At 61.5% G+C, this 26,315-nt stretch overlaps 3 protein-coding genes across 5 annotated transcripts; 1 reads left to right on the top strand and 2 right to left on the bottom strand.

Annotated features, from left to right (window-relative positions):
- The first annotated feature begins 2,561 nt into the window (after positions 1-2,561).
- On the top strand, positions 2,562-13,809 carry ENG (endoglin). The gene is made up of 15 exons (XM_065035906.1): positions 2,562-2,737; positions 6,825-6,982; positions 8,830-8,964; positions 9,550-9,712; positions 9,907-10,081; positions 10,290-10,431; positions 10,674-10,848; positions 10,931-11,073; positions 11,192-11,329; positions 11,697-11,741; positions 11,845-11,955; positions 12,049-12,294; positions 12,465-12,528; positions 12,639-12,740; positions 13,190-13,809. The coding sequence occupies exons 1-15, from the start codon at positions 2,680-2,682 to the stop codon at positions 13,306-13,308; spliced, it is 1,974 nt and encodes a 657-aa protein (XP_064891978.1). The 5' UTR covers positions 2,562-2,679; the 3' UTR covers positions 13,309-13,809.
- On the bottom strand, positions 13,673-18,677 carry FPGS (folylpolyglutamate synthase). 3 transcript variants are annotated; one of them, XM_065035904.1, is made up of 14 exons: positions 18,546-18,677; positions 17,260-17,388; positions 17,108-17,161; positions 16,938-17,002; positions 16,746-16,860; positions 16,546-16,623; positions 16,230-16,291; positions 16,028-16,130; positions 15,870-15,947; positions 15,497-15,791; positions 15,165-15,315; positions 15,002-15,077; positions 14,649-14,715; positions 13,673-14,562 (listed from the first exon to the last, which is right to left on the bottom strand). In XM_065035904.1, exons 1-14 carry the CDS (start codon positions 18,639-18,641, stop codon positions 14,138-14,140), a joined length of 1,794 nt encoding a protein of 597 aa, XP_064891976.1. In that variant the 5' UTR covers positions 18,642-18,677; the 3' UTR covers positions 13,673-14,137. The 3 variants fall into 3 exon arrangements, with proteins under 3 accessions (XP_064891976.1, XP_064891974.1, XP_064891975.1); XM_065035902.1 differs by having other exon boundaries at positions 17,260-17,574; positions 18,546-18,665; XM_065035903.1 differs by having other exon boundaries at positions 17,260-17,545; positions 18,546-18,655.
- Positions 18,678-19,236: 559 nt separating this feature from the next.
- On the bottom strand, positions 19,237-26,223 carry CDK9 (cyclin dependent kinase 9). Its single transcript, XM_005514481.3, has 7 exons — positions 26,067-26,223; positions 25,453-25,534; positions 24,517-24,607; positions 22,701-22,867; positions 22,348-22,519; positions 22,123-22,271; positions 19,237-20,968 (listed from the first exon to the last, which is right to left on the bottom strand). The coding sequence occupies exons 1-7, from the start codon at positions 26,156-26,158 to the stop codon at positions 20,603-20,605; spliced, it is 1,119 nt and encodes a 372-aa protein (XP_005514538.1). The 5' UTR covers positions 26,159-26,223; the 3' UTR covers positions 19,237-20,602.
- Positions 26,224-26,315: the final 92 nt, after the last annotated feature.

Genomic DNA, 26,315 nt, shown 5'->3' with positions numbered 1-26,315 from the left:
CCCCCTGTCTCCCCCCACAGCCCCTCTGGAGCTGATTAAGGGCAGGAAGTGGGTGTTTATCCCGCCGGGGCAGCGGGATGCTGCGCTCCGAGGAAAGGAGGGAGCATCCCGGCCGCTCGCCCCGGCTTCCCAGTCCTGGGTTGCGGGAGCCTGTGGCTGCATCATGCGCCCGGTCCTGCTCACCCTGATCTCGTCCCACTTGGTGGACCCCCTTGTGCTCTGTGTGTGTGTCCCTGAGCCGTATCCTGCTCATCCATCCCTTCCCAATGCTCTCCCGCAGGCTGACAGGGGCTGGGGGGGCTCGAATGCAGACGCCAGGCTGGGTTTGGGGATCTCCAGCACTTTCATACCTCTGTGTTTCCTTGTTTCTTTTGTCCATCAGGGTTTCTTGGGGTGCGTGGTGGCTGCAGCATCGTGTTTCAGGATGGCACAGTGCCCTGGAGTGGGGTGCCCCACTGCCATCAGTGCCACCGTATATGGGGACACCCAGCTGAGCCCGGCCACCAGGCTGGGTGTCCTTGTGGGTGAGGGACAGGGTGGGTGTCCTCATGGGGATGAGTTGCAGGGCCCCAGGAGACAGTCATTTGGGGGTGCTGGTGTTGGGGACAGGGATTTGGGGTCTCTCCAGCACCTGCAGAGCTGCCCAGGCATGATGCTACAGCAGAGGGGCTGTGGTGGGGTTTACCCAGCTACACTGAGGGCAGGAGGCAGCAGAGCCACAGTCCCCCGCAGGGCTCCCCACCACTCCATTTTGGGCCGCTGGGAGCTGGGCCCAGAGCCAGGGGGCTGGGGGAGGCCAGGGAGGCGGCAGGGCCGGGGGCAGCCGAGGCCACGGGGCCAGAGTGGAGGAAGGAAGCGAGTGGTAAAAAACAAAAATCCCCGAGAAGAAAATCCAAACTCGGCAGGCTCCGACATCAGCCTGGTGCCCAGGGGTGAAGGAGCCACCGGCAGAGCCCGGGGCACTGCGGGGTGCAGCCAGGCGGGAAGGATGCGACCATCCGGCCAGGGCTGGGACACTGTCAGCACTGCTGAGCTGGGGACGGGGGGACAGGAGGGACAGGCAGTTTGGGATGCTACAGCCTAAAGCCATGCAGTAGGGAGCAGGGTGACCCATCTCCCTTGTGCCTACAGCCCCCTTTGGGTGTGCTGTGAGCGTGCCTCAGTTTCCCCAGGTGGTGAGCAGGGTGGTGGTGCTGGGAAAGGGGACACCACAGTAGCCAGCAGGACTGGGCCCCCTGCCCTCTACCCCCAACATGGCCCCTGGGTGCTTGATGATGAGGTTTTGGATGTTTGGGATTATTTTCCTCTGGCTGGAAAGCCTGAGGCCTCCCCATGAGCTGTGAGGTGGGGAAAGATGCTTGCTGGGGCTGAACCAAGAGCACAGGGTGGCATGCACGGGCACCCTGCAGTCACAGCCACCCTCCCATCTGTCACCCTGTCTGTCACCACCATCCCGGGGCCCAGCACTGAGAGCCTCTTGCTCATTGCACTGCAGTGTCACCACGGGGCGAGGGCTGCAGAAGGGCCAGGGATGCCCCTACCTGGTCTTGGTCCTCATCCCGGTCCTCATCCCTGTCCCCATCCCTGGGAGAGCACCCGTCCCCGCGGTCCCCAGGAGATGGCAGTGCTCTGTCATGGGAGATGTCTGCTGCTCACCCCAAGGTCAGGGACATCTCCGGGGACATCCTGGCTGGTGGCGACAGGCCTTGTTGGCTTCCCTGGCCATCCTCCTGCCCATGAGGATGGAGATGACCCCTGGGGGGTTGCACCCACCCCCAGAACGAGGCTCCCAGCCCCACGATTAGCTGTGTGAGAGCTCTTGCTTCGGGCAGCAGTCGCTGGCACTTGCAGGAGGAATGAGACAGGGGTGCAGGGGTGGTCCCTGGGTGCCCCCAGCCACCCCATGACTCCAACTTTGGTGGTGCTTCACTGCGATCCCCTCACCCAGGCAGCTCTGCCTTTGGGGACCTCCCACCCCCAAACCTGCCAGCCAGGGGGTGGTGTCCAGGCAGGGGTGTCCAGGCAGTCCCCAGCAGTGTCCTGGCCAAGCGTACAAGCTGGCAGCTGTGCTGTGGGACCCTCCGCCTGCCCCATGGCCCCAGGGTGGGCATCCAGGGTCATGGGGCTGCCACGGACCTGGGACATGGTGACTTGGCTGATGTGCTGGCTGGGGGCAATGTGGGCTGTATGCTGGGATGCCATGCGGCTCCCCTGTTACCATCACCTAGGACAGCCATCTCCTCACTGTGTGGGTCAGGCTGTGCTGCAGCGGTGCGCATGGACACATTTTGGGATGCACACCCCACCCAGGCACTTCCAAACTCCTGTGTCCCACCACTCTGCTCACCGGTGCCAGCCCAGGGGGGGACCCTGCGGACACCCACCCTAGCTGCCTGTGCCCCCGGCGCTCAAGGCGCTTCCAGCGCACCCCTCCGGAGGTGATGCCCCGCGCTGCGCTGTGGGGAAACTGAGGCACGGCGCCTCCCGGAGGGGAGGCCCCCATCTCTCCCCCCGTTGTGGGCGGCTACCACCGCCCCCCCGCCGCCGGCACGGCCCCAGCGCCGCCAGCGGCATTTCCTCCCGGCTCGGAGCCGCGCCGCCCGCGGACCCTCCTCCGAAGGGAGTCGGTTTCCTGCCGCCGCCGACGCCCGGCACTCGGCGCTGGCTCCCGGGGAGGACATGGGCCCCCACGCCGCCCCGCTCCTGCCGCTGCTGCTGGCCCTGCTGGGCCGCCCGGGTGAGTGGGGCTGGGGGGACACCGCGGGGGACACCGGCGTGGGACCTCCGGGATGGAACGTTTGCCGGCGGGACCCGCCGGTGACTCCGTCCCGGAGCAGCCCGGGCTTCGTGGGGTCTGAGTCCTCGCAGGGTGGTGGGTTTGCGGATGAAGAGGTCCCAGCTGTGCTGGCACGGGCAGTGTCACCCCCGGGAACCCCTCGGGAGAGAAGGGGTTGGGGGACAGACCTGAGGGTAGGAAACGTCAACCCCCCTCAGCCTCAGGGACGAACCCACAGCACAGCCCTGCCGCTCCCCGGGACCCCCGAAATCCCGGCTGCGTCACTGGGGTTTGCGGATGTCCAAGGCGCCACTGCTGCTCCCTGGCCGGGGCAATGGCACCCGAGGAGGACTGGGGTGACTTCCGTGGCCTCCTGTCATCGCGGGGTTTGTTAGTCAGAGGGAGCTGGGGACATGGAATGGGAAAAAGCCTGTAAAGCCCCGTGTCGGCCATGGGGACGGAGCTGGGGGCTCGTGCGCACCCGGAGCAGTCGGGCAGGGAAACACTAAAGCCACCCTGGGGTCCCTGCGAAGCCACAGGAGAAGTTTCAAGGGGGGGCAGAATTGGGGACACCTATGACAGATGGAAGGCAGGGAGCTGGGGGATTTGGGGACACAAGTCACTGGTGGAGGGAAAGGGAATGGGGAGGGAACGGGGAGGCCGGGGCCAGTGACACAGCCTGTCCCAGCTGGGTCAGTCACTGCCGGCCACCGCGGGACCAGCGCTGATGGGTGCTGCTGGGGTCCCTGCTGTCAGGCTCAGCACCCGCTCCCTGCCTGCTGTCACCCCCGGTCACTGCCCCATAGCTGTGGCAGGCTGTTCCTGTCCAGCGAGGCTGTGCCATATGGGCCATGTCCCCTCTGTGCTGTATGGTCCCCATCCTGCACAGCTGTGCCACAAGGTCCTTGTCTGCCATAGCTGTGCCATACAATCCCCATCCTGTGGCTGTGACATGTGGTCCCCATCCTGCATAGATGTGCAGTGAGATCTGGGTCCTGTGTAGCTATGCAATACAGTCCTTATCATATAGCTGTCCCATAAGGTTTGCATCCTGTTTAGTTGTGTCACAGAGCCCTGATCCTCCCTATCTGTGATGTATAGTCCCTATACCACATAGCTTATCCTACACAGCTGTGCAATGTCACCTCTGTCCTACACAGCTGTGCCACACAGTCTGTATCTTTTGTATTTGTCCCTTACAGTCTCCATCCTATATGGCTGTGCTATATGGGCTGAGTCCTATGTAGCTATGCCATGTGGTCCCCATCCTGAGTAACTGTGCCATATAGTCCCTGTCCTATATGGCTGTGCTATATGGTCGCAATCCTGATTAGCTGGGCCATATGGTCCCTGTCCTGTATGTCTGTGCTATATGGTCTCCATCCTACATAGTTGTGCTATACAGTCCCCATCCTACATAGCTCTGCCATACTGTCCCTGTCCTGTGTTGCTGTGTAATGAGGTCCTTATCCTAACTGTGCTATACACTCCCTAGACCATGTAGCTGTGCCATATGGTCCCTATCCTATGTAACTGCAATGCAGTCTCTGTCCTATGTACCTGTGCTATACAGTCTGTCATATATGACTGTGCCTGTATGGTCCCTGTCCTGTGTAGCTCTTCCACATAGACCGTGTCCTATTTGTCTGTACCATGTCATCCTCAACCTATTCAGCTGTGCTATATGGTCCTCATTCTACGTGACTGCCATATCGTCCCTATCCTATGTTGCTGTGTTATGTAGTCCCTGTCCTGTGTAGCTGTGCTATACAGTCCCCATCCTATGTAGCTGTGCCATGTGGTCCCCATCCTGACTAGCTGTGCCACACAGGCCATGTCTTGTCCAGCTGCTGCCTCTCCTGTGGGGCAGGGGGTGCCCATGGTGAGCACAGTATCGGGGGGTGCAGGCTGCCCACAGCAGGTGAAGTGCTGTGCAACCTCACAGACACAGCAGCCTGCCAGATGTGGGGGACTTTGTCCCTCCCCAGCAGGGACCAGCACTGCTCCCGCAGGCTGAGCACGGTGCTGGATTCTCCCTTCCTGTCCCTGGACAGAGGCCACTCAGCACCTGGTCGATTTACAGAGGGACAGGAATGACATCACCTGTGTCAGCCCCAAAGCCTCGTCCCATCTGAGCCCTGATGCCACCTCTGCATGGTCCAGATACCCAGTGGTGGCTCAGAGGACGACAACTCTCCCTCAGGTTTGCAGCACAGGGTCCATCTTCATTCCTGACCCAGGCTGAGACCAGCCAGCTCATTACACAAGTGCCAAGGCGACACAGCCGGATGCTGGGATGCTGGAGTGGCGCTGCCCGTCCCATGGGGCATCCTGTGCCACTGGAGCCACCCTGGCTCAGCCTGGCACCCCTGGGCATTGCTCTCTGCCCAGGGCCTTTGATCTGCTCCCAAAAACCCAGGAATCCCTCCCCTCCAGTCCCCAAACCCCCAGGGAGCCGTTATTGAACCATCCTGGTCTTGGCTGTGCTGAAGTGAGGGAGAAAGCAGGCGGCTGGAAAAACATAAAGTGGATTTTCTTTCTTTCTTCCTTTTTATTTTTTTTCCCTTTCCTGGAGTACAAAAATAACAGTGCCCTTATCTGATCGCCTGGGGCGGCCCAGCTGAGCCCCCTTATCTGATCCTGACATAATACTGGAGCCCGCTGCTGCCTTCCCTGGGGACAGACGGTGCCCGGCTGGCACCACTGCCCCATGTCCCCTCCGCTGGCATCCCTGCCCTGCACTGAGGACAAACCTGGCCTTGTCCCCAGGCCCTGCCTGATGTCCCTATGGGATGCTGCCGGAGGTGTGACGAGCTGCCTGTCCTCTGCCCGGCCGTGCCGGGGGCCACGTGGCCGTGCCCAGTGCCGTCGAGGCAGGAGCAGAGGGGAAGAGGGATGGGGCCTGTGGCGCCCAGATAAGCAGCTGTTTATCTTCCTCCTGATGCTGCCGGCCGCGCGGCCGCCGCGCCGAGGGGAGGAAGTGCCGGACAATAGGTGGGCCCGTGGCAGCGTCACCAGGGGGGGTCTGTGCCGTGACCCCGCTGCTGCGGTCACACCACCCTGATGGCGAGACACGGGCTGGGGATGTTGTGATGGGCACGACGTGGCATGTGTGGCACTTTGCCGGCTGCTGCATCCCAAAACCTTGGTGACGGGAGCATCACACCCTCCATCCCCGCTCCCCATGGAGGTGGCTGGGTAGCCCTGGTGTGGGGTCCTGTAACCTCCTGGCGTGGTGGCTGGTGCTACCAGGGATGGGAAAGGATGGGATGGGAAGGGATGGGGCTCGGGGACCACCTCTAAAGAACACAGCACCCCAGGCACTGTGTACCCATGGGGAGCCCCCCCCCACAGCTGTGGGGCTCCATCCTGCCCAGCCCCTGCAAGGGGCACCCACGGGTTCAAACAGGTCCCCAGGACACCTCCCAGCACAGGGGCAGCTCAAGGACAGCCTGGCCGCAGCAGGGCTGCCCAGGGCAGGGGAAATAGCTGAGGCAAACGGGGATTTACAGGATCAGGCCTTCAAACGGCTGTTTGCGCTCAGGATTTCCCTTGGCAGCCGCTCACTGGCCCCGCTCGCTCCTGCGCCACGCGGGGGGTTCGGGATGGGGCGAAGCTCACGCCTCGGCGCCCGCGGAGGATGAGCTTTACGGCCATTTCCATACCTGAGCTTCCCCCTTTCCTGCAGCACGGGGGGGACGTGGGGGGGTTTCCGCCACCGCCCCAGCCTTCGGGGCAGCCGGGTGCGAGTTTTGGCAGGCAGCAGTGCCGAGGAGGGACAGCAGATTTTTCCAGCCCGGATCCGAGGGTCATTAACGTGATCACGGCAGGGGCCAGCAGCGGCAGACGAGCCCCGAGCAAACACGTAGCAGATGGTCCCGCGGGCGCTGTGCCAGCAGCGGGGCTGTGGTGATGCTGTGATGGTGACACAGAGGCAGCACCGGGGCTCATGTTGCATTGCAGCCCCCTCCTGCAACATGTCCCTCCCCGTGTTGTGTCACCCCACGTCTGCATGGCGGGGACTGATGGTCTCTTGTTTTCCATCCAGATGCTGGGAGAGCCGAGGGCTGCGACTTGCAGCCGGTGACGGCGGAGCCGCCCATCACCCTGTCCTATGCCACCAGCACGGTGCCGCGGGGCTGCGTCAGCAGCAGCTCGGTGGGCACCGACCGCGAACTCCATGTCCTCAGCGTCAAGTGGTCCAAGGTGAGCGAGCGGGGTCCTGGCGCTTGTCACCGTGGCTCTGTCACCCCAGCACTGTCCCTGCCTGTCAGGGTGTCCCGGCTGTCAAAACCATTTCCTCTAACTAAGGAGCAGTGAGAGGACCCGGATTAACCTTTCCTATGGTGCTTTCACTGAGCTTCCCCTCCCAGCTCAGCTGCGGATGTTTCTGGCCCTGATGGGGATTTAAAGTCTTTAGAGGCAACTTTTTTAACAGCCCCTGCTGCCGGGGCTGTCCCTGTGGGGGATGTCCCAGGAACCCCTGTTTCTCTGGGGAGGGGGCTTGGTCCCAGCCCAGGAGCAGGGCAGAGCCATGGGCTCTGATGGGGACCATGCTGGGGAGGGAGAGAGGGAAGGATGAAGGGAGGAAAGCACATCGCTTGATGACGACCACGTGAGTGGAAACCTGGCTGCCAGTGTTTGCATGGCCTGCCGAGGGGTGATAACCATGTTGTGGGTGTTTTGGGTGGGGAGGAGCACAGAGCAGCAGCAGGGCAGGGGCAGCATCCTCGGCTGGCGCTGCTGCTGGGTTGCACTGGTGCATGGATTTGCACCAGCACATGAGTTTGCACCAGCACACAGGTTTGCACAACTGCTCTGCAGCATGGCACGGCTCCCCTGGCACTAGCTGAGCCGCAGCAAGCCCAGCACCCAATTTTGGCTCAGACTTGGGCCGCCTGGCGCCACACTCCCCCTGCCACCACCTCCCAGCTCTCCCAGTTCTGCTTTTCAGGGGGAGGCGGGAGCTGGGCTGGGATCTGCTGGGGAGAGTGGGTTTTGCAAGGGCCCCTGTACCACAGCCTGGTGTGACCTGGCACTGGCACCTCGGCGCCAAGGCTGGGGTGCCCCATGGTTGTCACCGGCGGCGGCGGGGGACACGCACTGATGTCACAGCTGTGGCACCAAGCCCTGTGGCGCATGGGGGAGCCAGGCAGGGACGCGGCTCCACTTATAGAAGAATTACTGGAAGCTGCTTTCTATAAGCAGATCCCCACGATGCATTAAAAAAAAAGAAAAAGAAAAAAATAACCTGAAAGGCGGCGGCGGGGCAGCGGCGAGGCTCCCGCCGCTCGCGCAGCCGAACAATGGAGCGCCGCAAAACACGAGGCAGGAAAAACAGCCGCCGGCTCCTCGTCGACGCGCGGGGCCACCCGGGGTCCCCGGCCACCCACGCTGGCCGCAGGGCCACAGCCAGGTCAGGATGCCCACAGGCCCGTCCCGCCGGCCCCACACTGGCAGCTGCCTCCCCCCGCCCTGGTTTTCCCGGCTGCCGCCTGGCTCAGCTCTTTTGCAGCAATGATTCAGGTGGTGGTTGCCAAACTTGTCACCTGGTGTTTTGGCTTCCCCAGCTGGATGTGCGGCTGGAGGCAGCTGGGCAGTGCTGGCCGCAGGGAGCTATGTGTGCTGCTGTTTTGCCTCCGGCATCCATGTGCGCCAGTACAGCCAGTCCCAAGCCTGGAGTGGCTGCATAATACTGGGACCAGGCTGGGAAACCCTCAGGGCGATGTCCCAGTGCCTGGGTTGTCAATGGGAGACGCCACAGTACCCACAGTGGGGATGCTCCAGTGCCCGGGGTGAGGAAGTTGGGGTGTCCCCCCGCCCCAACCCCCAGTATGGGTAAACGTTCATGTGGCATCTCCGCATCTCCTCACCTGCTCCCTAAACCCGGCCACCACTGCCTCCTGCGTGACTTGTGCTGTGCGCCAGCCAAGGGCTCTCCCTGCTGCCTCTGGTGCTGGGGGCAGGTGAGGTGACCGAGGAGGACATGCAGGGAGGTGACAGCAGTTGGGGCAGGGTGGCTGCAGTGGTGATGCTCTCCCTGTCCTCCCCAGGTCTCTGCCTTTCCACTGAATGTGTTCATCACACCGCGAGCTGGCAGCTGTACCAAGCCAGCGGTACTTGTCCTCCTGTGTGCCCGCTGTTTGGCCACCATCACCTCCTCGTGCCCGGACCTGCTCGTCCACACCGTGAGTGCCACAACCTTCATGGGGTGCTGCAGGGTTGGGGCCATCACTGGAGATGTTTTGGGCAGTGTCTCTGGAGGAGTCTGGTCCTCCATCCCCAGAGATGATGCTCACAGTGCCCTGGGGAGGAGGTGACATGCTTGGTGGCTGCTGGTGGTGTTGAGCATGGGGCTGGCTGGGCAGGGAATGACGCACAGGGCTGGAAAAAGCTCCCGTTTCCTCCGGCCGGCGGGAGGAAGGTCAGGGATGGGATTTGGCTCCAGTGAGCTGAGCTGGGGCTGGACGCTTTGTTAGCAAAATAAACCTCCTGCTTTGTTTGCAGCTAATAATAAAGTGGGCTGAGCTCCCCGCGTGCTGCCGGCCGCCCACGCCGCTCCCAGCCCGTGCCCCAGAAAAAGCCCCTGTTTATCCGGGGTAACTCCTCAGTCACCATGAGATCGGGGCTCCAGGGATACCCACCGGTTTAGCCTTACACCCACATCCCCCATTCTGGGGAAAAGGCTTGCCGTGCTTTCCTGACACCAGCCCATGCCGGGGAGGGATGTGCCTCGCTGCCCACCCTGGCTCAGGCTGCCACTCGCCCCACAGGACGCCCACCACAGCCTGGGGACCACCGTGACACTGGGACCCAAGCCACCCATGGCCACCAGCGAGGGGCAGCTGCTGGCCTGGGCTCGGGTCACCTATGGGGGCATCACGTCCTACAGCGAGTTGCGGGACCCCCGCTGGGTCCAGCTCCGCCTGGGAGAAGGTACATGGGGCTGGGGGCTGGCATTGGGGGGACAGTGGGGCAGCGATGCTCTTCCTGTGCTTGAAGGGTGACAACCCACTGGGGCAAAGCACAGTCCTGGGGGAGATGCTACGGCAACCGGTGTCACCTCACCCCAAGCATCTCCCGACCCACTGAGCCCAGTTTGGCTTTGGTGACCCTCCCCACCTCTGCAGATGCCAGCAGCCCGCCAGACTGTGTCCCCCAGGAGCACTTCGATGCGTCACTGCACCTCGAGACCGAGGTCTTCTTCCACGGGATGAAGGGCTGCTCGCGCAGGGACACCCAGAGCACCAGGGACAACCCCAGCACCAGGGTCGCCCACATCATCCGCCTGCAGCCCGAGCCCAGGTATCGCGTGGTGCTGGCAGTGGCAGGGTGACAGGACACGTGGTGGTACAGATGATGGGACACGTGGTGGCACGGGTGGAGGGACGTACTTGGACATGCTTGGGAAGGGACTGGGGTGTCCCACAGGCAGAGCTCCCCATCCCGAGGTGGGTTATAGGATCTGCAGGCAGAGGAGGTTGATTTGGGGGGGCATGTCCTGGTTTCGCAGTTCCGTGGTCACAGAGGTGAACCTGTCCCTGAGCTGTCCTGAGAGAGCTGCAAGCAACCAGAGCAACCAGCTCCTCATCCTGCAGAGCCGGGCCAACCTCACCTGGTCCCTCTCCGTCAACAACTGCCACATCCAGTTCATGGTAGGGCTGAGCGGGACGCGTGTGTTTGTGTGTGTGCATGTGTCCCACCCTCGCCAAGGGGGCTGGTGGCGGGGGGTGGTGGCAGGAGGGCACCTGTGGACATGGGGCACAGGGAGGTGACAGCCCCCTCACCGTGAGCCCTCGTGATGAAGACCACCCCAGAAGCTGTCCCTGCCTTGAGTGTCCCCAGCTGTCCCCATCCCTGCTCAACCCCTCCTGTGCTGCCCCCTCCCACCCCATAGGCCTCCGGGAACTACAGAATTGCACCCGTCTCCTCAATGGTGCTCACCGGGGAGGTCCTGCCTGACACAGAGCGGGGCCTCATCGCCAAAGCCTTCGAGAAGAACTACAGCATCGTCGCCTCCTACTCCGTCATCCCCACCAGCACCCGCGTCAGCCTGGAGATCCAGGAACACGGTGAGGCCCCCAGCACCCTGGGGCTGGGGGTGATGGGGGGTCCCACCGCCCCCGCTCAGCAACCCGTCTCCCCATCCCGCAGAGGCAGTCAGGAGGGTACCCACAACACCCAACCCCCCGGCCCCCACTGCCTACTCACTGCCCAGCATGCTGCTGCTCACGCTCCAGCCCTGGAAGTGCACGGATGATACTTTGGAGATCATCATCGCCAGGTCCCACCTGGAGGTGAGGGCTGGGGAGGGGTCTTGCTACCCATCAGCATCACCCAGGGGTGCTCTGAGTGCTCAGGGTGGCACAGGGTTGTCCCCAGCCAGTGCGTGACCACCAGGTTCTTTTCTCCCAGCCCATCAAGGACGTGGTGAACATCACTTTGCGGGACATCAGCTGCCAGGCAGAGAAAAACGCCACTCACTTCATGCTGAAAACCCCCCTCAGCCACTGCGGCACCTCGCTGGAGAGCAGAGGCCATGCCAACAACGAGGTGAGGGGGCTGGCCGGGGTGCTGCCCCAGATCCACTAACACCCCATGTGGGACTTCGGTGATGCCTGGTGGGGGCTTCTGCACTGAGACCTCCTTGATTTTTGCATGGCTGGAAACATCTTGCTGTGGCCCAGGGCTGAGCCCTGTTGCTGTGACTGGGTGTTGGGAGGTGCAGGCAGGACCTCCCTGTCCCATCCCCTCCCAACCCAGGGTGGAACCCCTTTATCCCCTCCCAGGGCAGGGCCATCCCATCTCAACCCATCCCATCTTATCCCAGGGTGGGACCACCCCATCCCCTCCCATTGAGCACAAGAGACCCCAGCAGTGGGACCCCTTGGCTCACCCAGCCTTCTTCACCTTCTCACAGCTCATCCTCAACCTGGCCAAGGGCACGGTGCTCCAGAGCGTGCGGGTAAGAGCCAGGTTTCCCTGCAGGTCCAGGGTGGGACCACAGGAGGAGGGTGCTGCTGCCACCACCAGTGCCAGGGTGGCCTCAGCACTGTCCCCGCTCGCAGGTGGCTTTCCAGTGCGAGATCCCACGGGAGCTCTTCCTGCGCCTCTTCCCCACCGCCGCCTTCGAGGCCCCGCAGACAGAGCTGGAGATCAACAAGGAAACCTTTGTGCAGGTACCACCGCTGGCTTGGCACCACAGCTCGGGGGGGTCCATCTGTCCCCTGCCTGGTGAGACCTTGACAGCATGTCCCGTGTCCCCGTGGCAGGCGTCCATGCGGTGGGAGGACCACCCGGCGGACCTGCAGCTGAAGGAGTGCTGGCTGGTGGCGCCGGGGCGGGAGCCGGTGCTGCTGCTGCAGGGTGGCGAGGCGCGGGGCGCAGGGGTGGCCATGCTGGAGGGGCCCCCCAGCAGCCGCGGGAGGAAGATCTGGCGCTTCCGCTTCACCTACACCATCCCCGAGGGCGGGCGCGTCCCCTTCTCTGCCACCCTCAAGTGCAAGGCTGGTTTGCAGGTCAGTGTAACACCGCCCCGTGCCGTGATGCCACCATGCTGGTCCTCACCATCGCTGGTGGCAGCCCGGTGGGTTTGTCCGCAACTGCCAGGCTTTGCCACCTGGCCAGGAGCAGCATCCCTGCTCCCCATCCCTGTCCTCCCTTTGTCTCACCGCAACCTCCCTTACAGAACAACACCATCTTTGAGAAGGTCCTGGAGGTGACGGTGAAGGATGGCTGGCGGCTGCCCAACAGTGAGTTGGGGACAGGGGAGGGGGCTGGGGTGGGAATGGAAGTGGGAAGGGACCCCACCCCTCACACAATGTGGCAATACTGATGGACTGATGGCCTCGTCCTCCCGCAGACCGTGGGCTGGGGCTGGCTGCCGTCCTGGGCATCACCTTTGGCGCCTTCCTCATCGGGGCTCTCCTGACCGCCGGGCTCTGGTACATCTACTCGCATACCCGTGAGTATCCCCCACCCCTGGGAACAGCCGTGGTGGAATGGGGGGGGCCACACACCCATCCCCTGCTGGGTTGCCTATGTTCCCCACTCCAGCCCAAAGCCACCTGGTAAGCAAGGGACCAAGCTCCTGCTTCACCATCATCCGTATGGCTCTCCTGGCAATGCCGGGGTGGGTAATTACACCGCTTGGGGTGGCCACAGCACCCCGGGATCCCCTCCACTGCCTTGGGGTCCCCCTCACCACCTGCCCTCCCTCTTGCTCCCAGTGCCACTATGGTCACCTGTGCCCATCTCCATCCTGGGGGCTCAGAGGGCAGTTGGGGAGCAATCCAAGAGGGTGTGCGCATGGGGCGCTGGAGGGTCCCGTGGGGATGAGCCGTGGCCCCCGCCAGCCGCCCTGAGTCTGGTTTCCCCTCGGCGTTTCTCCCCGCGGCGGGCGGCGTGAGCCAGGTCCCATCTCCAAACTGCAGCCGGTTTCCAGCACGGCGCCGGCCTCGGAGAGCAGCAGCACCAACCACAGCATCGGCAGCACCCAGAGCACCCCCTGCTCCACCAGCAGCATGGCCTGACCCCTCTGGGCCACCCCGAGCCCACGGCCACCGGACTTGGGGACCCGCCCCAACCCCATTAAGCCATTATTTTGCCCCACATCTCAGGCCGAGCCCAGAGGGGGCCTCCGTTACTCATTCAGTGAATGCTTTGGCCCCCCAAGGGCAGCCCGTGCTGGGGGGGGGCACCTGCAACCCCCACCTGGGAGTTCCCCGATGCTGGGTGCACCGGGGAGGCGGACAGAGCAGCTACTGCCAAAGCCCCCCCAAGGCTCCCCATCAAATGGGGGGTGGGGCAAAAGTGGGTGCCCCCAGGACATGCCCCAGCATTTGGGGTGATCCTCATGCCCCTTCCGCATCCCTCCAAGAAGGCAGCGGGTACCGCTGGGAGAGCAAGTGGTTTATTGGGGGGGTACAGGGCTGCTGCCCCCACCGCAGGGTGATAGGTAGAAACTACCCCCCAGCTCCCTATCCAAGTTACAAACTTTTATTAATAATAATAAAAATCTCCCCTACGTTAAATTAGTCACACCCTGATTCCGAGCCTCACGACGGCTTGAGGCTCCCACGTACTGCCTCCCCCAAAACTGCCCACCCCCCTGGGCACCGGGACCCCAGCACAGTCTGGGGCAGCCCCCCCAGGGCCCTCCCAAAGTGGGTTGGGGACCCGGAGCATCCCCCCGTGGCCAGTGTCCCCAGGAGGGGCACAGGTAAAAGGCACTGGAGTAAAAAAGGCCAAGCTGGGATCGGGTTGGGCGTTCCACATCCCCCCCCAGCCGCCTCCGAGCATCAGCAGCAGCAGAACCGGCACTTCAAGTGCAAAGAGGTGCAAAGCCCCAGCCCCCCCCATTTACTGGGAGAGTGTGGGGTCGAGCAGCCGCAGAGCCCCCCCCACCAAGTGCAGGCTGCCGGTGACCAGGACGTGGATGGCGGCCGCCTCCTGCAGCAGCACGGCCCCGCTGCTGGCGGCTGGCAGGGGGTGGGCGCCCGTGGCAGCGGGGGCTGCCAGCTGGGGGTCCCGGCCCTGCGCCACCCACCGCAGCGCCTGGGCCAGGCAGGGGAAGACGAGGGCTGGGGAATTGAGGGGTCGCGGGGCCGGGGGAACCAGGAGCAGGGTCCCTCGGGTGGGGGCTGGCTGCAGCAGCCCCCCTGCCCGCAGAGGGGCTGGGAGCCAGGGGTCCTGCCCCCCCTTCTCCAGCAGCCGGGTCCACGTCTGCTGGTTCTCCAGGCAGCGGGTCAGGGCGTTATCCAGTGTCACGTTGAAGTTTTGTTGGTCTGGGAGGGATGGGGATGGCGGTCAGGGATTAGGAGGGGCTGGGGAAAGGTTGGGGATGGGGGGGGCTGGACTGCCCAGGACTCACCTGCGTTGCTGGCCACAGACACCTCTGTGAAGTTGGGGCAGAAGACAGCATAGTCAAAGTGGCAGGGCTGCAGGGAGAGGGGGGTCAGCGCCATGGGGACCCTCCCAAAGGACTCCAACTGGGATCAGTCCCGCTCCACTGAGGTTACAGGGGTTTGGTCTGGGGGTAACCCGAGTCCCCCCTGCACCCAGGGCTGCGAGACCTTTGGGAGGGTTGGGGTACAGCCATGGACAGATGGACAGACAGACAGCACCTTGCAGCTCCCCACACCCACAGCAAAGTCAGTCCCAGCACGGGCAGAGAACCCAGGCGTCGGGGCGCGGAGAGCCCCCCGTTCCCCTCCTAAACCTCACCAGCAGCAGTTTGAGCAGCGCCGCCGTGTCCCGGTCCCCCGTGGCGTTGAAGAGCAGCACACGCACCTCCGAGCCGCTGTGGGGACAAAGGGCTGGTGGTACGTGCCCCACGGGGACGCCCAGCACCACCACCCTGGGTGTCCCCATCGTCTCCCCCCCTTACTCGTGGGGCTTGTCCCGGTTGAGGGCAGCCTGGCGGAACCAGCGGACACAGGCCTGGATGCTGCTGGTGGTGTGGGCCCCGTCCAGGTACCACGTCACAGCGCCGTGGGGCAGCACCTGGGTCCGGCCCAGCCACTCCGTGTCCCGCAGACCTGGGCAGGGGGCACAGGGCACGACTGGGACCCCCATGCCCCCCCGCCAGCACTGGGACCCCCACAGGGATAAAATACAGGCTGGACTGTGCCCTCCACTGCAGGTGGCACCAGCCCAGTGTGGTCCCCCAAGCCCTGCAACATGGCGGGGTGGGGGGGTCCCGGCACGGCCATACCGTACCTTGGATCATGGCATCGGTGGGGTGAAAGGTGGGCGCCGGTGGCACCGGCCTCCCCACCAGCTCGGCGTCCAGCATCCGGTGTCCTGCTAAGACACTGGGGACAGCAGCGGGGTCCAACCCCTCCATCCCCGTCTCCCCCGTCTTACCGCGGCAGCCGCGGCGCTGCAGCCACGTCCGCGCCAGCTGCAAGGCCAGGGCGGCGTTGGAGCGCTGGTGGGCACCCGCCAGCCCCAGCTCCAGCGCCCGACCGTCCCGCTCGAAGGCGTCCAGCTCCGGGCAGAGGTAGAGGGGACACTGCAGGGAGAGGAGGCTAAGCCCCCGGCCATGGGGTACCCTCCGTGTCACCCCCCTCTTCCCTGTCACTGCACTCACCTCCCGCTCCCGGGCTCGGTCCCTCAGCACCTCGAGCGGTCGCTCCGGCTGCGCCACGGTGAACGCTGGCACACCGGGCTGTGGAGGATGGGGGTGCTCAGGGGGATGGGGGAGGGCACCCCAAAACCATGAGCAGGGGGAGGACTGGATCCGCCTACCTTAAAAATGCCCCCCTTCTGCCAGGCGATCTTCTCCATAGTGTCCCCCAGGATGCTGGTGTGGTCGATGCCCAGGGAGGAAACCCCACACACCACCGGTGCCCTGGGGACGCAGCGTGGCAGTGTCCCCACTGTCCCCCCACCACAGAGACACCAGGCCCCAGTGGCCCTAGGGGACAGGCTTGGAGCCCCCAGCTCCTACCTGATGATGTTGGTGCAGTCGTAGGCACCGCCGATACCAACCTCCACCACCGCCAGGTCCACCTGTGGACACCGGAGCTGGCACAGGGCCACTGGCAGCACTTGTCCCCATGGATGTGGGGACAAAGGTGGTGCCAGGTCCTTGCCACCGCCCCTCTAAACCTGTGGCGGAACACGTGTTCCACTCAAGGGGGTCCACCCACCCACCACAGTGTCCCTCAGGTACAGCCTGATGGAAGCCCTGTGTCCCCCCTCCTGCCCTGAGGTCCCTGCCAACCTGATGTCCCCACCACAAGCCGGTGGCCACCACCACCCACCTTCTCCTGCAGGAAAACGTGGAAGGCCATGATGGTGAGGAATCGGAAGTATGCCGGCATGCTGGTGCATGCCGGGTCCTGCCAGGCAGAGTAGGCGTAAGGGGACAGCACAGGGTGTTCCCAACCGACACTGGGGCACATGGCCCTGGGGAGATGTTCCCAAGGAAGGGAGCACCCCCACAAGCACCCACCACCCCTACCTTGGTCTTCTCCAGGCGGTTGTAGACAAGCCAGAAGTACTTGCTGAAGAGCTCCTTGCTGATGGGCTGCCCGTTGATGCGGATCCGCTCGCGCACCTGGACGAGGTGAGGGGAGCTGAGGGGGCAAAGGGGGAGGCACAGTCAAGCACAGCACCACCTTCCTCCCCCAACCCTCCTGACCCCCCTGCCCACCTGTAAAAGCCCGTCTTTAGCCCATAGCCGCGGAGGATGCACTCGGTGAAGGCACATGCTGAGCCCTGGACAGACAGCAGCATTAACCCCCCCACGCCAGGGCAGGAGCAAACAGAGCCAGAGATGCCGGTGGCCCCCCTTGCCCCCGCGGCACTTCCCGACCGCCTCACCTTGCCCTTCGTCCCCGTGACGTGGATGATATTCAGTCGATCCAGGTCCTCGACCTGCCGGAGGTCAACCACCCCGTGAAACCCTCACAGCAGCAAACGCCAAGCATGGTGGCACCACTGTCGGGGTGCGGGGACAGGGATTCCCCCCTCACCTTCAGCCCGCTCCTCTCCAAAAAGCCCCGCATGGCTTCCAGCTGGGCCTGGGGGTCACCGCGCTCCCGCTTCACCTGCTCCAGGTAGCTGGCGTTGGTCTGCAGGGTGTTGAGGGTCCGGATGGCATCCTGGTAAGATCCCAGGGGGGTGGTGAGGATGGCACCCACCCCCGCAGCCTCGGGGCTGTGCCCACCGCCATGGTCCCGGGGACCAGCCTGCCCCGTGCCGTCGTGCTCGATCTCCCCGGTGGTGCCCGCAGCCGGTAGCATCTCCTCTGCCGTGGGCCTGCGGGGACACGCCGGCAGTGCCAGCGCCTGTCGCAGGGACGTCACGGGGACGGGCTACTTATCAGCTGGGGGAGCTCGGCCCTCCCCGGGTGCCCCTTGGCCCCGCAGGGGAGCACGGGGCAGCCCAGCACCCGGCATCCTCCCCTGTGCTAATGGGACAAGGTCGATGGGTGTGAGCGGGCGGCGCTCCAGGGCTGGCACTCCCGCCCAGCGGGCTGTTTGATTAAGGACGCAAACGAAGCAAAGGAGCTGCACCTGCACGTGGTGCACACCTGGCTGCACAGCTGCCATCGCTACCACGGGTCACCAGTGCCACCGACACCCTCGGCGGGGGGACACAGGGCTGTCCCTGCTGCGTGCTGCAACGGGGACCTGGTGTGGGACAAGCCCGTGTCCCCTGTGTGGGGACATCCCACCAGAGCAGCTGCACCCCATCCCCGCAGTGACAGAGGACCGGCTGGGTGCTGCTGGCTCCGGGGAGCGCGGGACAGGGACCAGGCAGCTCCGCACCGGCGCTCAGCCCCGCCATCGGCCCCACGACACCGGGCAGCCTCGTGGGCCCGGGACGCCCCAAACTCCGCCGTGGCTGCCGGAGCGGCTCCCGCTGCAGGCCGGGGACAGCCCGGGGATGGAGGTTTGCGGGGTGGCGGTCGGGCACCGGCTGTCCCCAGTAGAAAGGGCGGCAGGACGCTGAGCAGCGGCTGGCGCGGCCCGGGGCTGCGGGAACGGGCAGTCCCGCCGGAGGGCGGGGGGCGCTCGGCGGCCCGCACCATTCCGGGGCCGCCCCGCTGTCCCAACCCCGTGACGCCCGCCCGCCCCGGAGCTCGCAGCCTTGCAGGTCGGGAAGAGGCCACCGGCGCTGGGCAGCCCCGGGCCCGCCGGCCGCCGCTGCCCTCCAGTGCCCACCCCGGTGGGATGTTCCGGGCCCCGGCGCGCCGCCCGGCGGGGCGCAGCCCCCGCAGCCCCGGTGCGCGGTCCCGCTCCCGCCGCACCGGTACCTGGTAGTCCATGGCGGGGGCGCGTGCCGGCCGCGTGCTGAACCGGCGCCCGGCGGCAACCGCGCGCAGCGCCCCGCGCAGCCCTCGCGCTACCATCCCGCCGCGCCGCGCGCCCTGCGCCCGCGCCGCCGCCGGGGGGGGGGGGGGAACGCCCCGCCCCGCCCACTCCCCCGCCGCCATCTTTGAAGCGGGCAGTTGCACCGCCACGTCGCACGGGGCGCTTATCTTTGCGAGGGGCAAGGGCGGCCCGGGGGGGACCCTTCGTACCCGGGCAAAACCCTGGGGGAAACCCGGCCACCCCGCGGGCGAGGCTGGGGGGCTGGGGGTAGCACCAAGCCCGCCTCAGCTTGAGGTTCCTCAGCCTGGCAGAGCCAGGGCCCAGCTCTGCAGCCACAGGCCTCCACCTCACATTGGGGCACTAGGGTCCCCCCAGAGCGTCACCCTCACTCGGTGCCACTGGAGCAGCCCCTGACACCCGCTCTGCTCCTGCTACATTAGTGCCCATCAGCACTAACTGCGCTGAGCCTCCCTCCCAGTAACAGCACTGGGAGCAGAGCTGGGGACCCCAGGGGGGTGACAGTGCCTGAGCCCCAACCCACCTGTCCTCAGTGCCCAACGAGGGGCCGTTTTACAGCACTCCAGCTGCTTTCTCTGTTTAGTAAAAGGATTAACACAAAATTAAAACCAGGTCTTTGGGACAGAATCATTTATTCACAACCAGCAAGAAGTCAAGTGGCTTATTGCTTGCAACCAACTTCATTTTTTCCAAAGACACCAAGTACCCCCCCAACCGGCCACTGTTTCAGAGCCCCACACCAAGAGATTTACCTGGTACACATCGTTCATCATCCTCACTTTCTGTCCTGAGAACGGCCCTGCTCACCACAGCTTCCTCCTGAGACCTTACGCTACTGACGTGGCTTTTGCCATTAGTCTAGTTAATGGACAACCTATGAAATGCCGGGGGTTATCGCCTGCTGCATTTCGTACGCATTATTTGTTTGAAAGAAACGGAGAAGACGGCCGGCTGCAGCTGACAGCCATGGAAGACACAGTTCAGCGAGCGGCTGACGGCAGCGGGTTGAAGCAGCACTTGCTCTGTACGAGTCAGTCCCGACAGGCCCCAGCAGATGTGTGCCCACCATCACAGCGCCCTGGGGTGCTCGCTGCACCTGGGGAAGGCAGCGATCTTGCTCTAGACTCCTGCAAAGAGCTCCAGGACAGAGTAGGGGGCGTGTGAGTGGGTTAAGAGTCACCCCACCCCAGGTGAGGTCAGAACTCACAGCTCCCATCTCCATCCCAACGCCTGCCCGAGCCAGCACTGCGGGGAAGCAGCGAGTATGTCCGACAAGACTCCTAATTCCAGTTTGCAACAAAGACAGTGTGAATGCTGTGTGCTGCTGCAGAGACCAATGATTCCCACTGCAAATCCTGGTTCTATGGAGCAACGAGCTCTGCCAGGCACCCTTCTGGTTTGTCCAGTAAGCCCCTTTTTGGGCTAGAGCTCAAATTCCAATGAGTTAGTCGTGCTGTCTAGAGCAACTCTGCCTTCCCCAGGACACCTCCGCATTGCTCAGAGGCACCTGCCTCATCCTACATCAACGCTTCAGTGTTCAAAGGATGCACCATGCAGGAGCTGTGATCAATCGAGAGAGCTGAGACGGCTCCCAGCACGGCCCAGTTTAGTTCAGAGCAGCTAATCCCAGCACCATTTGCCAAAAGCTCCAACACCGACAGAGCCACCTTCTCCATCACCAGGTCCATAACGATCGATCCACAAGATGAATGTCACCAATACAGACTGCGCAGAGGGAACACAGGCTCTGTGCCAAAGCTGCAGGGAAACAACTCCGGGCGCACAGGCATCACCTCGCTGGTCACACAGCTCTGCAGGGGCTGAGCTGCTGCATGAGGAGGCGGCAGAGCTCAGTTAAAGCCGGCAGGCACTTCACCTTGAAGAAAAGTCCCTTCCCAGACAAAAAGACCCCACCAGGACATCCCCGCTTAATGCAACCTGAAGAGTAGCCCAGGCGGGGCCCTGCTGGGGAAGCCCCCCCTCAAAACACCCTGTCGAATTCAGTCTGGTTGGTGGCGGTCGGGTTCCTGCCCTGGTTTGTGGGCTGCTGGGGCATGTGCCCACCCCTCCTGCGTGGCGGGGCCAGGTACTCGAACATGGACTGGTTGTGGGTGGACAGCATGTTTTTGAGGTCCGAGGGCATGGGGTCCGACCAGAAGAAGTCGTGGTTCAGTGCGTCGTCACTGTCGATCCGCTGGGCGGGATCCAGCACCAGCAGCTTGTCAATGAGGTCAAGCGCGTAAGGGTCCTTAACGTAGGCTTTCAAGCGATCCTTCACCTTGCGCTTCTGGCCCTTGGGGGGATCCAGCTTCTGGTACAGCTCGTATTTATCCACATTTGGCCAAACCTGGGAAGGGACAAGAAAGAAGGGTTGGGAATAAATAGTTAAGGAGAGGACAAGCCATTTATAATGCTAACACCTTCAGGCAAACCAGGGCGAGGTCTGCTGAGAGAACAATACTATTTTATGAACTCTGAGCTGGCAGACCTTGTTCCCACAGCATGAAGGAGGCACTAAAGGATGCACTAAAGCCTGGAGACACATGGACAAGTCAGGACAGAGTCCTCCTGGTGTGGGAACAGCATACAGGATGCTCTGGGATTTCTAGTTCTCCAAAGAAAAAGAGCTACTAGAGACCACAGCGCACACCAGCTACAAGATCCAGAATGTAAAGTGAGAAAACTTATAACAACTTGGATGTATGTGGCACCTTTTATCCTTAGAAAGGAAAGCCTGCTGCAATCACCAGCACTTACCTCAAGCCTGATCTAGCAGAGACCACAGCAGGTATTTATGTACAAAAAAACCCCACCTTCAATGTATGTGCCAAAGGCATCAGGCGTCTGCAGTTGCCTGCACAACTGCCTGTCTGTCACACCCCCGATTACAGCCCTGGCCAAGGGATCTCTCAGCTCGATCCCCCACAAGAGGGCAGGACAAGATGCCATTAGAGAAGGAGCTGAGAACAGGCTGAGCACTGGCACCAGGGTAGAGCTGATGCCACAAATCACAAGCCAGAATTAAAGAGGCTTTTCAAGGTGATCAGCACAAAGAGACAAACCTCTCAACGCAAAACAAAGTGGAAATTCAGAGGGTATTTACCTGAGAGACAAGCCCCAAACACAGGCTAGAACAGATTCCTACACATAATGTTCTGTTCTTTCACACCAGGAGCAGCCAGCATTCTCTCTGTGCTCAAAAACAAGGACAGGACTCGCCCCTCTGGAAGGTCTGGGAGGCCTAATTCACCCTCTTTTCCTTAGGAGGTTGAACACAAGTAACACGATAGCTGTAGTTTACACAGAGCAGCAAGGAAAACGCAGCATCCCACGGTGCACTCAGCTCCCAGGACGCAAACAGAGTTTACAGGAGGAGCTTCCCCAGCATGCCTGCCTGCAGCGGACACCCTCCAGCGCCAGGAACATGCAGCAGCCAGAGCCCAGGGCAGAGGAGAGGCCCAGACCCTGCCCACACCACCGCTGCGCAGCTCCTGCCCTCACCTCCGGCATGATGGATCCGCAGAGCTGGCTGATGAGGGTGAGCTGGTGCTGCTCTGTGTTCCCCTGCATGATGGGGCTGCGGGTCCACATCTCTGCCATGATGCAGCCTGCACCCCAGAGGTCAATGGGGGGACCGTAGTCCCGCTCCCCTAAACGGAGATGCCGTGTTAGTCACCCGGGGGAAGGAGAAGGGCAGAGAAGCCGGCGAAGCCCAGCGCCTCCTACCTAGGAGCAGCTCTGGCGGCCGATACCACAGAGTCACCACCCGGTTGGTGTAGCGGTTAGGTTGGCTGTTCTTAGCCAGGCTGAAAGCACGAGCCAGTCCAAAGTCAGCAAGCTTCAGGACTCCATCCCTTGTGATCAGGACATTTGCAGCTTTCATGTCTCGATGCAAGATCTGTATGAGGACAAACATCGAAAGGTTAAGCCATAAAGGTACCTACCCTGGGTGCCTGGTGGTGGCAGGGCACTCAGACTCTGGATGTGAAGGAGAAGGAAGGATTTCCCTTCAGCCTGTGCAAGGACACCCAAAGCCACCGAGAGCAGGGTGACCATAGAGCACAGATCTGGCCCGTTACCTTGTTCCTATGGATGTAGTAAAGTCCATTCAACAGCATCTGCATGACTTTCTTGATCTCTGAGAGCGTGAACTTGACATGGGCATTGCTGAGCAGTCCAGCCAGGTCATGCTCACAGAAGTCAAACACGAGGTAGATGCTGCCCTTGCAGCGGTTGTACGGAGAGGCTATGGGAGAGGAAAGGAGGGACCGTCAGCGAGGAACCCCAAACTCCATCCCAGCTCCCCCTGAGCTCCAGCCACCTTGCTGCTCATGCAACACTCACTAGACAAAACCTCGGGGCACAGGAACAGAGAGAACCAGAGACAGCCCACAGGCTGCAAGATCCTTTGTAAAGAGGCACTAAGACAACACAACAGAAGAACAGGGGATGAGTATCAGAGTAGTGAAGGTCATCAGACAGGCAAAGAAAGGGCATGAAAATCTTTGAAAGCTTCATTTTGTGTTGCTCGGTGCACGTAGCGGCTGTGGGGTTTCCAGCCTGCGCGCTGTGGCTGGTAGATGAACACACCGCGAGCTGCCAGCCGAGCATTATCACCAATTGCATCAGCAACAGAGAGGGCACCGCAAAGACAGCCCCGGGGAAAATGCAGAAACACAGAAAATCTGTCCAATCAACACTAGAAAGTGAGCTTTCCTGCAACCTCAAACAGCACCTACAAAAACGGGCTAATCTGGATCAACTGATTTATAACTCTAATTGCAATTTAAAGTTAATAACAGGAAACCTCAAATGAAGCAATCGATTTCAATCTCGTTCCTGGAGTACACATGCAAAACATCATTAAAAAGAAAGGCTGATTCTCATCAGCTGTAAACGGCAAAAGCTGCTGATCATCAACTCCAACCGCAAAATGACAGCTAAGCTCAGCCCCACAGAAACACGCTGCCCTCCCTTCCAATGTAAAAAGAGAAAAGCGTCAAATTTGAGGACAGTAATGAAACATTCCTACTTTACTGGAACCTGAGGTCAGCGTGGGTTTGGATGAATACTTGAATCCAAACAAAACACAAACAATCAATATGTCTACAAAAATATTTACTTTAGGCATGCCAGACACACAGTCATTGCAATTTGTTTAATCACAAAATGAATTAAAAATTAACTTGGTGTTAGTATTTCTACTTGTCCCTGTTCAGACAATAATCTACATGCATTGGATTACTGGAATAACTTCAAGTTCCCGGTCGTAGGCCAGAGGTTTCTACCAGTTCAGTGACCGGAATTTTTGGAAAAACATCACCAGATCCCTGCCACTTTCATTTTTATTTAACGGCAATGACTAACTAGAGAATGGCAGGTTTAATACCAGCTGTCACTCTTAAAAGTGGTTTTCCAGTACAAATCTATATAAGAGAATTATTATATAAAAACTAGCAAATGTTTTAAACCATTTTCCATGGAAATGGAGCCAGGCTGGGTGCACTGAGTGTGCCAGTTATGCAGTGGAGGAACCGAGGAGGTGGAGGAGTAGCTCAGAGATTACTGTAGCCCATAGAAAGAGACACCGAGCGAGTCCCCAGCTGCAGTTGTGGCATCAGCTCAGAGCGGCCACGTCATAAACTCCAGCTCCTGACAAGGAACTGGCTGCATGCGGCCATGAGATCAGCGCCAGGCCCACAACCCTCTGCTTCAAAATCTCTCCAGCACTGGTTTATTTAATTTTCCAACACGGGCAGGATTCAGCATCACAGCACAGGCTTATCTGGGACTGAGAACAGCTTTTTTCCCACCACAAAACACCAGCCTGCTCAGTGGCAAAGGAGGGTGGGAAAAAAGCCAAGAGCCAGCACAAGGGAGAGCTCCACAAGCTACCTTTGGTCCTGCAGATTTCAATGAGGTTCACCACGTTCTCATGTTTGAGCAGCTGGAGGATTTTAATCTCTCGCAAGGCTGTGATGGGGAACTGCAAAGGAGAAAGAGAGGACAGGGATGAGGGGTGCAGGAGACCAGGCCAGCCCTGCCTAGAGAACAGAACAGAGGTGACCACAACCTCGAGCAGCACCGTGACAAGTCACTGAAGGCCAATCAGAGCTTTACAATATAACACCAACACCAGGACTGTCAAAATTTATTCGCCATCAGGCCACCACTGGTGAGGGAGATTCTGCCACAAGACAGAGGTGTTTGTGTGGTACCAAGATGGGCACACAGACACCCTTCCCTTCTTGTACGTTCATAACAACACAGCACAGCCTGGCTCAAACTGCAGAGCAGACTCCCCGGCTGCTGCCCATGCTGTTTAAGCTGTTAACTCTCCAGTTTGCCCCATCTCTGCACAGCCCTGAGCCTTTCACACACTATCCAGTTCTTCCACAGACAACAGCCAGTGTGGAGCCCTGCACCAGTAGTGAAGGGGTTTTGCACTGGAGTAGGAACACATGGGCAGCATCACCTCCCAGGCGTGGCCATTGTCACCTCCCAGATCCGTCCTGTGCAGCCCAGTCACCACACAACTACTGCACCACACTGCTGCCACGGCCCTTTGATGCTGAGAAGGTGATAACAGGCTGTGTACTTTGTCATGGCAACCACAAGCCCCAACATTAACATAGTATCAGTAGAGGAAAAAAGCCACAGGGCTGGGATCCTGACCACACCCTTACAGGTTCAATATCTGGTACTTTATAGCAGTAAACATGGATAAACAGAGTGAAAATGCATCTTTGCTGCCCCAAAGACTGGGTTTCACCTGTGAACTCCCTGATTCAGGCCTTCCCAAACACAGCTCAGCCACTCTCCCACACTTACCCCCTCTTTCTCATTTTCCATCAACACTTTCTTCAGTGCTACCTTCTTGCCTGTCTGACGATGTTTGGCTTTGAAAACTTCCCTGTAAAAACAGAAAGAAATCCGTGAGTGGCACAAGGAAGAATGGAACGAGCCATGTGCTCCAGATCAGGAACAAGACCAAACCAGACACACCAGAGCACCCTACAGACAGCTCTGTGCTGAGCCACTAACTGACTCAGCCGCAACCCTTTCCACCGAAAGCCCTCAGAACTAGCTAAGCCAACCCAGAGCCCAGACCTCCCACACCCCCAGGACCATTTAAGGCAAAGTTGCGCGTTTCGGGCAATTGTGCAGGTCCCCGCCCTGTCGTCTCCAGGGTAACTCTCTCCTCCGCCAGAGCCTGGGCCAGAGCGGGGCCTCGGGGTGGGAAAAAGAGGGCTCAGGGAGCAGGATGATTCCCAGAGGCCGGAGGGTGACTGGGGAAGGTCACCCGAGCAGTGGGCACCGAGGCCCGGGGCGGGCGGGCCGCGGGGCTGAGGAGACCGAGGCCGGAGTAGGCCGGAGAGGGCGGGGGAGGGCTTGGAAGGACCGAGGACGGAAGCGGGTCGGTTCGGGGAAGGCGAGACACTCACCCGAAGGTGCCCTGCCCGATCTTGGCGAGCTTCTCGTACTTGGAGACCTCGTCACAGAACGGACACTCCACCATGTCGTACTGCTTGGCCATGGCGGCCGTTGCTACAGCACCGTGCCACGCCCCTTCCGTCGGGAGCCACGCCCCTTCCGTCACGAGCCACTATCACGACAGCGCCCCGCAAGGGCTCATGGGACTTGTAGTCCCGCACGGCGGCCATGTTGTCACCGCCTGTCAGCTCTGTCGGGGC

This window comes from Columba livia, chromosome 19 (assembly GCF_036013475.1).
Source record: "Columba livia isolate bColLiv1 breed racing homer chromosome 19, bColLiv1.pat.W.v2, whole genome shotgun sequence".
NCBI classification, from domain to species: domain Eukaryota; kingdom Metazoa; phylum Chordata; class Aves; order Columbiformes; family Columbidae; genus Columba; species Columba livia.
Note: the sequence above shows the minus strand (reverse complement) of the source record. Positions and strands in the feature narration are given on the sequence as shown.

What these genes read in the sequence shown, in the direction of transcription:
- FPGS (XM_065035902.1), bottom strand. Translation starts at nt 18,641, where the DNA reads ATGGTAGCGCGAGGGCTGCGCGGGGCGCTGCGCGCGGTTGCCGCCGGG. An exon ending in TGGAGAGGAGCGGGCTGAAG is followed by an intron (nt 17,162 to 17,259) that starts GTGAGGGGGGAA and finishes GACCTCCGGCAG; the next exon opens with GTCGAGGACCTGGATCGACT. An exon ending in CACCGATGCCATGATCCAAG is followed by an intron (nt 15,316 to 15,496) that starts GTACGGTATGGC and finishes CCCCCTGCCCAG; the next exon opens with GTCTGCGGGACACGGAGTGG.
- CDK9 (XM_005514481.3), bottom strand. Translation starts at nt 26,158, where the DNA reads ATGGCCAAGCAGTACGACATGGTGGAGTGTCCGTTCTGTGACGAGGTC. An exon ending in ACTACATCCATAGGAACAAG is followed by an intron (nt 22,520 to 22,700) that starts GTAACGGGCCAG and finishes GTCCTCATACAG; the next exon opens with ATCTTGCATCGAGACATGAA. An exon ending in GCCGCCAGAGCTGCTCCTAG is followed by an intron (nt 22,272 to 22,347) that starts GTAGGAGGCGCT and finishes ATCTCCGTTTAG; the next exon opens with GGGAGCGGGACTACGGTCCC.
- ENG (XM_065035906.1), top strand. Translation starts at nt 2,680, where the DNA reads ATGGGCCCCCACGCCGCCCCGCTCCTGCCGCTGCTGCTGGCCCTGCTG. An exon ending in ACAAGGAAACCTTTGTGCAG is followed by an intron (nt 11,956 to 12,048) that starts GTACCACCGCTG and finishes TCCCCGTGGCAG; the next exon opens with GCGTCCATGCGGTGGGAGGA. An exon ending in GTACATCTACTCGCATACCC is followed by an intron (nt 12,741 to 13,189) that starts GTGAGTATCCCC and finishes GGCGTGAGCCAG; the next exon opens with GTCCCATCTCCAAACTGCAG.